At 32.0% G+C, this 12,994-nt stretch overlaps 1 protein-coding gene and 1 long non-coding RNA gene across 2 annotated transcripts; both read left to right on the forward strand.

Moving 5' to 3' along the window:
* The first annotated feature begins 69 nt into the window (after positions 1–69).
* LOC132723688 (uncharacterized) lies at positions 70–8,489 on the forward strand. The gene is made up of 2 exons (XM_060708458.1): positions 70–376; positions 3,849–8,489. Exon 2 carries the CDS (start codon positions 3,941–3,943, stop codon positions 6,731–6,733), a length of 2,793 nt encoding a protein of 930 aa, XP_060564441.1. The 5' UTR covers positions 70–376; positions 3,849–3,940; the 3' UTR covers positions 6,734–8,489.
* A 485-nt stretch (positions 8,490–8,974) lies between these two features.
* Positions 8,975–10,883, forward strand: LOC132723708 (uncharacterized). Its single transcript, XR_009624782.1, has 3 exons — positions 8,975–9,593; positions 10,089–10,165; positions 10,379–10,883. It is a non-coding gene; the product is annotated as an uncharacterized LOC132723708 (long non-coding RNA).
* The last annotated feature ends 2,111 nt before the right edge of the window (positions 10,884–12,994 follow it).

Here is a 12,994-nt window from a genome sequence, read left to right on the forward strand (position 1 = left end):
TCAACATAATTTGATAAAACTTTGTATTTGTTATTCTATTTAATTATGCATTTAAATTACTCGATTTTTTTAAATCACTGTAAATAACTAATACTTTGTCTTAAAGTCTATCTTCAACGAGTTTGAATTTTATTTTTCCATACCGATCTACCCAGACTCTTTTAAATAGAATTTCTATTGTTAACCTAAGTCAAAGGAAGAATTTGCCGGTGTGTACCGTAATAACGACTTTTAAACATGACACTTATCGACGGTATCAATTGGACACCGATAAGAACGATAGTTGCCCATACATGCCCAATATAAAAAGTGTACTAGAAAACTCACACATACGCGCATCAACAGGGTATGTTATGGTTATGTTATTGTCGTTCAGGTAAGATACTTTAATTATAACACTAATAAGTATGTGATCTGTTATAAACAGTTTAAGGAGATGATGCTTAAAAGTATTCATTCCATATAAACAATATTTTTTATACATCTAAATATTGTTCTAGATTTTAATGGAAAATTGATCAAGAGAGATAAAATAAAATGCCTAGTATTGAAAATTTTTTTAAAAAATATATTGAGTGACCATAAGCACTTGCAATGATGTCGAACTGAAGACCCTTGAACCTAATCAGTAGCACGATCCGAATCACTGTTGAACTAGATATAAACCATTTTACTATCGTTTACGGTGTTTTTGAGGGACTATTTTCGGTGGCGAATAAAACGATTTTTAACGTTCGTAGATTTTAAATAACAGTGTGTTTTACTTGATAAAGGCCCATTATTCATCAGAAATGCTTTTATTTTAATTTCTCCATGTTTAGCTCGTTTTTTAAACAAATACATGTAGATGTATTGTTACAGTCACATCGAGGTTGCCGATGCAATTGCAATTGCTTTTTGACAATTAGAACATTTAAAGTGATTTAAGTTTTTTTGGTATAGAATTAAAAATATTACTGATTTTAATTTCACACTGAACGCTACTTTCTTCATGAAAACGATATGATGCTCATGTTTGCCCCACACAATACACGTATTAATTTTCTAAGATGAATTTATATTACACAGAATTTAAATAGTTCGCAGTTTGCATACTAATGGTGTCGTATTTGGTCCATTCCTTAGGTTACTTATTTCAAGTTACTCTAATAACTTCTATATATTTTACGATTCAGCAGAAATGCAAATTAAAAAAAAAAACATATAAGAAAACAGGTTACGCCCGTGGGAATGAAATGTACAGAAAATAGACTTTATGGCTTTTTAAGTGTTTGTTGCAGTGCATTGTAGTCCTCTCAGAAGTTTTATAAGGCCTAGAATTTATATACTTGATAAGAAAATAGTTTACTTGGCTGTACTAAAGCTATATCAACGATGATACAGGTGTCTAGTGTCGCAAATAATGCTACATATAGCATTGTCTAGTAGCACTCTATAAAAGTTACAAATCATAAAAATCTGGAAGAACGAAAGATGATTCCCCGGAAATATTAATCACAACAATGTTGCATGGAAAGTGCAGACTTGGTTTGATTGAGTCTGTACAAGAGGGATAATGAAAAGGTGTAACATCCCTCACGCCAGCACCGACTTAAGCGGTACTTAATTTTCAACTCTTTAAAGTGCTGGAATCAATAACCCTACCATTTAGAACCTTTATTTTTATCTTATTTTTGATATAGAAATAATAAGTCTGCTTGATCCTCTTGTTTATTGGTTTATTGATTGCCATTATCAAGGTAAAAGTATGCATGGTTTTTAAGAAATACTGATCACCTTATAAACCAAATACCAGTGAAGGAACATGTAAGTCTTTCCAAAATTATACGACGAAAAGACTGAATTGAATTGTCAATTCGGTCTAAACTCTATTAATTCGGTCTCAATTATAGTCAATCCGGTCTCAAAAATGCTCAATGCGGTCCCACAACAATAATCCGTTGGTCAAATTGACCCCGAAGATTGTAAATCCGAACCCATTTAATTTATTTAAAAGTGTTTTTTATTGTTATGCTAACGTTTGAAATATTGGTTATATCAAATAAGACCATAATATAAAACAGTTAATGATAAACAGATGTGATATAACTTGATTAAGGATAAATCTGGATATAATTTACACCGTAATCTGATCAACGATTATGTAACAACATTGCGACAGATAACGAGTAAAAAAATAATAAACAAAAGGTGTGGGTAAAAAAAAATCTTTTTTTTTCTCTTTCTCAACTTAAATTCGTGACCGAAGTAGAATGTACTATATAGGTTAATTAAACCCATAGCTATATAGATATGTACATATTTAATGCCAAATAAAGGATTCTTTTCTGATCTATATATTGATAATTTAAGAAAGTACTGTCATATTGATCAGCGCTGTCTCTTGTTACTTTTGGGTATACATGTTTCTTACTTCAAATTTTTATAAAGCACTTGTGTTTATAGATTTTGATTAAGCTTTATTTCAGTGTTGTTATATTTTCTGGTCCTTCGGGATCACTGATGCCAACACTATAAAGTGTTGAGAATTGAGTACCGCTCAAGCCGGTGCTAGGGGGCGTGAGGGATGTTGCACTTATTCATTATCCCTCATGTACAGACTCAATCAAACCGAGTCTGCAATTCTTATGTTATTTTGTTGTGATTGATGCTTCCGAGGGATCACTTTGCTTCCAGAATTTTGTACTTCACAACAGCAGGTGTCAAGTGCCGTGTGGCAGCCGTAAAAAGTTGCCCCGTACTTCACTTCAGTGTTGTTATATTTTCTGGTCCTTCGGGATCATTGATGCCAACACTATAAAGTGTTGAGAATTGAGTACCGCTCAAGCCGGTGCTAGGGGGCGTGAGGGATGTTGCACTTATTCATTATCCCTCATGTACAGACTCAATCAAACCGAGTCTGCAATTCTTATGTTATTTTGTTGTGATTGATGCTTCCGAGGGATCACTTTGCTTCCAGAATTTTATAAGACTTAAGATCTACTGGACATTGTGTGTGTGGTATTTTTTAAATCCAAAACATAAACTTAATACATTTCATAAACAATGAATTTATATAGAATAATGATCGAATAACTACGAGTATTACTGACAATAGAATTTAATTTGTTTTCTCGTTTCATCTTGATGTGTTGGATTTGGAATACATGTAGTTACTTTATGAAAAACGTTGTTTATGAAAAAACTAGGGAACGGATGGACTATTTTTGGGGAGGGTTAATTTTGGACTAGTTTGACTTGTTCCCAAAAGACTCCAAATACCAGTTATACAGGTGAAAATAAGAATTATCATCCTTACAGTGTATTTAAAGCCATACATCTGCTGCAAAAAAAATATTTAAATTTTTTAAAAAGAATACTTCCTAAAATACTTGTATGAACAAAATATGGTAGTAAACAAGCGAATAGCGCATGACAATTCGTTGCTAAACTTAAATAAAAGATCAATATTTTGTTCCGGATTTTTTAATCTGTTTACGGACAATATCCATAGAATTTGAACGAGGTTGAATGACAATACCATGGAAAAGCTTCGAGCTTGGAACTTCATCTCGTTTCCACAGTTAATGGGAATCGACCATAAGTTTATGGAACCAATATAATTTTACTGTTGATAAATTTACAAGATATATATACATGTAAAAGTGTTAAAAATCCACAATAAGAATATTTATCACTTTCTTTGATCATGATTTTGATGAGGATTAAGAGCTTTCGTAGACACTAGGCCAGTGGTCAGCACTCCTTATTATTTCGTAAAGCTCGTATGTAGAGAAATCAAGACATGGATTAAAAAACTTCGTCGATCTATTTTACACAATGTGATTTCCATACTTTTATTATTTCAGATTCTTTGAGAGACATCGATATTGTCAAGATCATGGAAAGAGAGTAAGGTGATGTTAAATTTGTGTAAGTTATCATATGAGAGAAATACAAAATGGAGGACGACGTAGAAATAGGGAACAAACTTAGGCAATATCCATCAAGCTTTGACCTTTATGAAGATATTAAATCAATGTCCAAAGATTGTGATTGTCTTAAGAAACATATGGAAAGGTTAGTTAACGAGGTTGAATCCAATCCATACGACAATACCATGGAAAAGCTTCGAGCTTGGAACTTCATCTCGTTTCTAAGTTTCATTTTAGGCAATAAAAAGGATGCGTTTAAGTATAACTCAAAAGTGTTAGAGCGAAGCAAATATAATATTATTGGTTTATGTAATAAGGCGTGGTTTTTGTTAAAGATGCAAGAGAATTACAATGTTGTCCATGACTTATGTAATCAGCTAAATGAGAGTATAAAAAATAAGAGCAATATGTTGTTTGCAAAGGCAGAAAAGGCTTTTTGTTATTTATGTTTTGGCACTGAACGAAATGAAAAGTCTCGTCACTTATTTAAAGACGTTCTTTCTGAAATCCATGAGCAGAATATAGACTTTTCAGGTGAAACAGATGGTTCTGAGAATATGTTAACCCAAACAGACAATAACTGTGTCTTGAACTTTAGTTACGCCCTTACATACAAACGAGCGTTAAACTTGACTAAAACTCACGACGCATCATTATTCGATGTGTCCACACAGCTAGATATGATAAAGAAGGTTTGTAATATTTATAGTGATATCCTTCATTTTGAAGGAGACAGTTCATGTCTTAAACATTACCAGGGAAGATCATACGTTGAATTAGGGTTAATAGACGACTATATTGGAAAAAATAAGTCTGGATTTGAAACTGTAAATGGCATAAAGGATTTCTTATCTGACCGAGATATTTGGTTGAGTACCAACGAATTTTTTGAAAAAGCAGAAAGTTTTTGTCCAAATGATGTGTTTGTGTTAGAAAGATGTGGTACATATTTTCGAGACATACACGATACTGGCAAATCAATCTCTCTTCTTGAGAAAGCAATAAAAATAAGAGAAACCTCTTATTCCCATCATCATCTTGCACTTTCCTTTAAACAACAAATGGAACCAGATGACACTGATGTATCTGCCATGCTTAAACAAACATCTTTAGACATAGGTAAGGAAACATTATCAGCTGTTTCTAATATGTCAGTAGAAGATCATGATAAAAAAACACATATGGAACTAAAGGAACAAAACGCTTCAGCCAACTCTGATGATGGGAATGTTTCATCTAAAGTTGAAACCTTTAGAGGGCGCCTTAGTGGAAATCAACCTGACTTGAGAAGTAGAGATAATGTTTCGTTTAAAAGAGAAACCGATACAAGATGTCATAATGAAAATTTACGTTGCTGGGGAAGTAGAGGTGGCGTGTCATTTAGAGAGCCTCTTGCAGATCATCAACTTGGCTCGCGAAACAGAGGTAATTCTCCATTTAAAACAGAAATCATGAGAGAATGTAATAGTGAAAATCAACAGGGCTGGGGAAGTAGTGGTCCTCTAGGAAATTGTAACGAGGGAAATGTCGAAGGAATTTCGGATTCGGGGTCTTCGTACACCGCACGTTTCGGGATCAAATGTCCAAAAGAACCAAAGCTAATTAACAAGGAAAAACACAAAGATACCATTAAACAAATAATTTTTCATTTAGACAAATCGTTTGAATTGTCAAATAATTGTGAAGCTATTTATGACAAAGGATTACTTTACAGACAAATAAAAGAATATGACAAAGCTTTGGCTACGTTTAAGACTCTCATCAGAAACGAAGGTGGACACTGTTCGCTTGTACAATTATCAAATGCTTATGAACAAGCAGGCCTATGTCTTTACGACATGCTTTTTAAAGAAAAAAATAAAGTTTATGAGGTTGACATGAAAACGTATTTCAAAAAATCGATAGAAATATCCTGCTGGATTGTTTCGAAAATTCCGTTTCTTAAAGAATGTTGGGTGTCAGCCCCTACGTTAAAAGAGTTTATATCTGGAAAAGCAAAAACCGTTGAACAGCTTAAAGACTTATTCTTCTTGTCAAAGAAGTTTGAAAATTATAGCGAAGCGATAGAAGTTCTTAAAGACCTGAAAGAACTGAGTTCAGATGAAAATGAAAAGGTTAAATTAGATATACAGCTTGTTGAAAGCTACCTAAGAAGTGGAAATTATGATGACGCTGTACTTGCCTTGGATGCGATTGTTTGTCTACAAAATGGGTATGCACTTGTCGATGAAAAAATGTATTTGCAGGCTCACATTGAAGGGGGAATCGTTGCATGGAAACAAAAAACATTTGAAGTGGCAGGCCTTCGACTGAGAAATGCTCTTGATTTTTATAGACATCATCAAAATGTTCATGACAATGAATGCCATAAAAACGATACTGATAAAGAAGATGAAAACTTTGACGTATTCATTCTTTGCAATGAGAAAATTCAGGAAAAAAGCATGAGCTTAAAGCAAATTTTAACCGCTTTTAAGCTTAGAGTAACGATTAACTTCCAAGATTTGTTACCAGGAACTCCAAAAATGACCGGAATATGTCAACAATTTCGACATTCGAAACACTTTCTGCTTGTTATCGATGAAATACCATTAGACCGTATAGATTATCATTATTTTGAAATGATGCAAGAGGTCGTTTTGAATAGAAATTATGGTCATATAGTGATTGTTAAGACCTGTAATGATGCAAAGATACCTTTCCATCTTTCAAAATACCCCAGCATGGAAATGAATGTTCAGGCTGGTGAGGTTCTTGAAAACGAGAGTCTGTGTGAAACGATTAAAGCACTTCTGTTCAAGTTGGCTAGCAGCAAGTAAAGGGCATGAGTCAAAAGATTATTTAAATTAAGCACAATGGTTAAAATGATTTTTCATAAATGAGGCAAATTATATTCACAGTTTTGAATTATATAATTATGTATGTGCCAAGTCTTCATGGCGAGAGGCAAGCATACAGCACAAGTTAATAGATTATCATTATTGAAAAAGGTTTAAATAAACTGAAATATGTTGTGGAAAATTAAATTCACAGAGTTATGAACTGTGTAATGTATTGTGTGCCAAGTCTTCCTAGAATGTCAAAAAAGACGCACGGTTCTATTTCAGATTGTTAAAATATTTTTCTTGAATGATGCATTAGTACGATTGTACTCTGATTCTTTTTGATTATTGAAATTTACTTAGTTGTGTTAAGCGTTTTATGTTGCCTAATTTGTTGTATACCATCACTTTCCAGAATGTGAAAAGAGACATAGCTATAGATTATTCATTCTGCTGTTCATATCTTATAATGTCATCACCATTTCTATTTTCGTTTGTTAATTGCATGACTTTATCATTGATTTTAAAAGGCATTTTTGACTGAAAGAATATTGATTTCAAATGTTTAATACCGATATGCTAAGTTGTGGGGTGTTTTTTTTATTGTTTCAGTATATTAGATCATGATATAAGATAACGACACAATAATCACATTATATATTCAACGTTCAGTAAGATAACATTTTATCTATGTAGGTCATCATCATTGTAATTTTGCATTATCAATATTAGATAGTCAATTATATGCATGTAGATATATTTTAGTTAAACTTAGTTTATTTCATTTTTTAATTCACAAATTTTATGTATATCTCTTTGTATGCAATTGTAGTTAGTTTCGAATTTGAAATTAAACACATAAAAGTGAGTCTGTTCTTTCGACTTGGAGTGAAAGCATGCCTGTGATATCTTACTTTTGTCCATTAATTTATCAAATTTTGAACATTCTGGTTGTATTAACTGTTGATTTTTGCGGAAGGCAATGCTTTATTTTGTAACGAAAAAGAAAAACGAATGAATTGAATGTTCCGTGTGTCCGGATGAGTCGATATATTTTCAAGAGAAGTACACTCTATATATTACGAGTATAAGAAATTCAATATGTATATGTATTTACAACCGATGTTACTTATTTCACGTCTCGTGAAAAATATGGTTGTACAATTTTTTTATTAGCATACCAATATTTCTGTCCGAGGCATATTTCACAAATTATACATTTATGTTATTTTTTTGTATAATAGCAAGTGCCTTTGTCACTTTTCAATGTACTCCTTCCTACGAACATTTCCTGTTTTCTTTTCTTCTTTTTTTTTTCTTTTGATTTTATTGTTAATAAACGTTTAATCGTGTCTGTATTTTTATATTAAACAAGAAAATGTAAAATAAGTAATATATGCCGCGCTGCATTATCAGAAATGTTTAAAATATATGTTCTGGGCGTGTTTGAAGAAGGGCTTGTCATAACATCCAGATAATGTTGCTTACAGATGACGTTTTGATTTTCATCTGCTATTAAGTGGTGTTGTATATCCTTTTCAATTGTATGTACCGGCATTTTAAATGTGTTAAGCTTTTGTTTTAATTTGTAACTGTGATAGTTTTTCTAATAAAGGATGATGTTTTAAAACGGCGTCAAATATTTCTTATGAATGTCATAAGGTCGTTTCCATGTCATGATTATACTTCTATCAATAAATTAAACGTTGTAAGTTTATGGGATTTGTTTTTAACTAATATACCCTCAACAACATCGTTTTGTGTAAAGTCTTTTAACTAAAGTTGTCCTAAATCCTTATTTAATTAGTCCATTTAATATATATACATGTATATCCGTAAATGCATATAAACATAACTCAAGTATTTATTTCTTTGAACAAATTTGGTAGAGCTTCATGCAAGGAACACCCCTACCCCTGCAAAGTTACAACAAATTTGTCCAAGTGGTTTAGGAGGAGAGGTTGTTTAAAGAAATTGTTGACGCACGGAAGGAAGATAGACAACGGACAACTGGTCATCACAAAAGCTCACACTGACATTGTCCTCATGTGAGCTAAAAAGCATTTTGGTGCGGTTTGATTTATTTGAAATTAGAAAATTGAAGGCAAAGTATAAAGACTAAATGCTGTGAATAACTGAACGGATGTATACATACACGGATAATCTTAAGGCATCTAATTTTAGCTTGTAATCTAAATCTCAAGTATACCAAAGGCGGTACAAATAGCACTCACCCAGCAAACACATGACGTTAAAATAACGTCGGATTAATGTTAGATTTTGGTCATGACGTCGGCGACCAAAATACGACGTAAATCTGACGTTAAAATACCGATGTGTAATAGACGTTTCTTTTTGACATCGTACTAACGTCAGGTTCTGGTCGATGTCCTGACGGTAGGTAAAAAAAATAACAAAACATAATCCTTATTCGCTGTTGTAATCATTTAAACTTTTTTTCAAATGTTATTTGGATTACAAATGAAGTGTTCTTATATAAATACAGACCAAGATCGCGGCGCTGCAACCTAATGGCGCTGTATATAGGCAAGTTACATGTGTTATTGTTATGAAATCTATTTATAGCCACAGATCTGTTTACAAGTTCCAATCATTTAACGTTGTAATATTATCATTTGTGGTACATTTTATGTATCAAAATTACGAGTTTTTAATAGTGCTTTAACATTTAATCATAGTGACAGAAAAGGGAAAGAAAACATAATTAACCTATAATTCGAATCTAAAGTCACGTGGATGCGTGGAAATTCAAATTCGTAGGCGTTACGTTTTGGCTGTCGGTCAGGAATCGGGATGCATTGATAAGTGAATATTATAGATTTTCTTGAATAAAAAGGTCAGTTCAATTTATTTAGATTTATTTCTACTTTGTATTTAATAAATAATTGCATGATTGCAAGCACTCTTAAATTTAATTATCATTATTTGAACAGCTGAAGTAAAATGTCACACAAATTCGCGATAATGTCTAATAATAAATCTTTTTAAAATTGACATGTTTTAACTCTGCTTGTGAAGAGTTTATAATATGCCTTTCAGTTCTACCAAAGAGAATGCTTAGTTTTCATATTTTTCTTAAACTGTGATTTTTTTGTCAGTTTAAATCTGAGAATTGAAAATGAATTTATACGATTTCGAGCATTTCGGACCAAGACGTTTCGGTCCCAAATAACCCAAAACGTTCCGGTCCCAAATAACCCAAGACGTTTTGGTTCCAGACATTTCGGCATTAAATCTTTAATTCAAAACTATGAAATATTTAAGACTTGCGTAACTGTTCTATTTCAAACGTAGAATATATACATAAGTTAGAATATAATTTTCTTTTCAGGTAGTTAAAGTGTTGGACATGCTCTCAAAGGTCGGAAGGACGGAAACACGTGAATATGTAAAAAGAAACATATGAAAGTAAGATTTTTGTAAATTCTATTACATACTTTTATCCATACTAAACTAGAGTTTAAAAGCGGCTTTTTAAATGTTCAGTATTTATGATTACTTTTAATTTTTGTTAAAGCTCTCTTATAAAAAGTTGGCAAAATTGTTCATTAAGTTAAGATAACCATGAAAACATTTTTGCTTGTTATTTTTACATGTTTCATAAATTTCTCTTTTTTTCAGTGAAAATGATGTCACACACGCTATTGGGCGCTACAAACGCTACATATCCTCCGGACAGACAAGGGGTGCTGAAAAAAGGTCATATCTTAAAGCATCACACCTCAAAATTCGTGCTAATTCTCATGGATATCTAAAAGTATAACTTTGTGAAGTAACTAAAAGGCAGCAATTTATACATTACTGACAATTATCAAAGGAGGTCAAAATATGCAAAATGGCACTAAATGTTTTAGAAATGCTTTAGAAATATAGTTAAAGTACTGAAAATCATAAATTGCTTGAAACATTATTATCAGAATCTTTTAACTTTTCTTAAAATTATAATATTTTCATTATTTTATTTGATAAGGCAAAATTTGATAGAAATGTGCATACATTGTTTTGTTCTTTAATATTTGTACATGTTTTCTTAGTTTCATTTATGTCATTGCTTTTGTAATACTTTTTGTTTTGTAATTAACTTTAATTATTTTATGTTTTATTTTGTTTAATTTATGAAAATTAGTTAACCTTGCAGAATTTACTAAAATTGTATGTATCAGCTTAAAGTTGCAACTTTTATTTTAAATTAAAAGAGCATGAAACATATTTTTGCTTTTAGTTTTCTGTTATACATTTCATTTGAGGGAAAGTTACTTAATAGAATGAGTTACATTAAATTCGATCAAATCAGGATTAGCCAGAAAATATTTATGACGTGGTGAAACAAAAAAGATTAGGAGAATGATAAGATGAAAGTCAGAAAATGATAAGATTTAGGGCCGAAAAGGGTTAATATTTAGGTCGGAAAATGGTCAGATTGAGGTCGGAAAATGGTTAGAAACTGGTTAGATTTAGGTCGGAAAATGGTCAGATTGAGGTCAGAAAATGGTCAGATTGAGGTCGGAAAATGGTAAGATAATGGTCAAAAAAAGGTTAAATAATGGTTAGATTCTGACGTCTACCTGACGTCAGATTATTACGTCAAAAAAACTTTCAAATCCAACCGTTTTTCCGACCGTCATCCGACGTCAGAACCTGACTTAAATCTGACGTCAGTATGACGTCTTGTGTTTGCTGGGCATTTATACATGAAGACATTTTATTTTCAAATTCCAAGAGAATAAAAAAATCCATTTACCGTCAAGTCTAAAAAAGTGTGTTTTTTATTTATTCTTATGTTCTGTAATTGATTGAAAGAAAAATTCAATGTTTAAACCAGTTAAAATGTTAATAAAAGTTGATATTGACCGTTTACATGGGCGGATCAAACCAAGTGCCGTACGTTATTGTGATGCTGACCGGCTTAGTATAATTTTAAGTAAATGCCTAATCTAATAATACCAAGTTATATCACAAAGCAAACATTAATGCGTGCATACACACTATATCCACGGAATTTTCTGACCTTCATGCTCTAGAAATATGGGTAAAAGACTCAACCCTGATAAATATGAAGTTCTCAGGATAACAAGAAAAAGAAACCCTGTAATATTTCCTTACACCCTCCATAACATTCAACTAAACTCAACCCAAGAAGCACTTAGGAGTCACTATTAATCAAGACCTTTCATGGACCAAACATATAAACAATTTTACATCTAAAGCAAATAACTCCCTTAGGTTCATTAAAAGAGATGTTAACATCCCAAATAAAAAGATAAAGGAAACTGCATATAAGACTTATGATAGACCTCGGGTTGAATATTGCTCCATAGTTTGGCATCCTTGGCTGAAATACTTAATGTATAAGATAGAGCATGTCCAAATATCAGCTGCTAGATATATTCTTAATGATTATGGCTATACAAGTAGTGTCTTAAAAATGATAAATGATCTTAATTGGCAAACCTTTGCAGCGTCGAAACATCAGTGCTGTAACCTACTTGTACAAAATCCAAAACAACATTGTCAACACCTTACTCAAACAAGAAATCTGAACTAAATGTACCTGATACCCTACTCGAGGGCACAATACCATCAAAAATCTTTCTTTCCTATGAGCATACGTCTTTGGAATAGCCTACCTCTAACTGTTCAGTCCACGGACACTTGGGGTTTAGAGCTCAAAACGCCTTTAAAATCCAAATAAAATGCATATTTGTCAATCCCAGCACATGTACTGATCATATATTTCAAAAAACTTAATATAATTAAGCCGTTTTGAAAAAAAAATCATATTTCAACATATAGATAATACAACATATAGTTTATTATTATTAACAGCGTTTTGAGCTTCAAACTCCAAGTGTCTGTGGTTCAGTCTAGTCCCAGTTTAAACATCTTTACTGAGAGGCTTGGCCCATTCTATAAATTCTAAATTGCACGCTTTGTCTTTTAAATTAATAGTATTGTAGAACTTTTATTCTTTTAACTTTTTTAATTTGCATATAAATAATTTCTTTTATTGACAGTTCCCTGACAACACGCCTGCTAGTCATAATCAAGGTTTCAAGGTTTAGGTTTATTTGAATACGTCAAGGCCCATATGGGCATGTGACAACATAAAACAGTACATACATACAAAATAATACAAAATGGCAAATAATATGTAAAAACAAAATACTACAAAATGGCAAATTATAAATAGTCATACAACTTAATGATGTAATAAAATTACAGTGGAGGATGAGAGAG

The sequence above is a fragment of the Ruditapes philippinarum genome, unplaced genomic scaffold (genome assembly GCF_026571515.1).
Source record: "Ruditapes philippinarum isolate M1 unplaced genomic scaffold, ASM2657151v2 ctg359_1_1_1_1, whole genome shotgun sequence".
Taxonomy (NCBI): domain Eukaryota; kingdom Metazoa; phylum Mollusca; class Bivalvia; order Venerida; family Veneridae; genus Ruditapes; species Ruditapes philippinarum.

Coding starts and splice junctions, on each gene's coding strand:
- LOC132723688 (XM_060708458.1), top strand. CDS start 3,941: ATGGAGGACGACGTAGAAATAGGGAACAAACTTAGGCAATATCCATCA.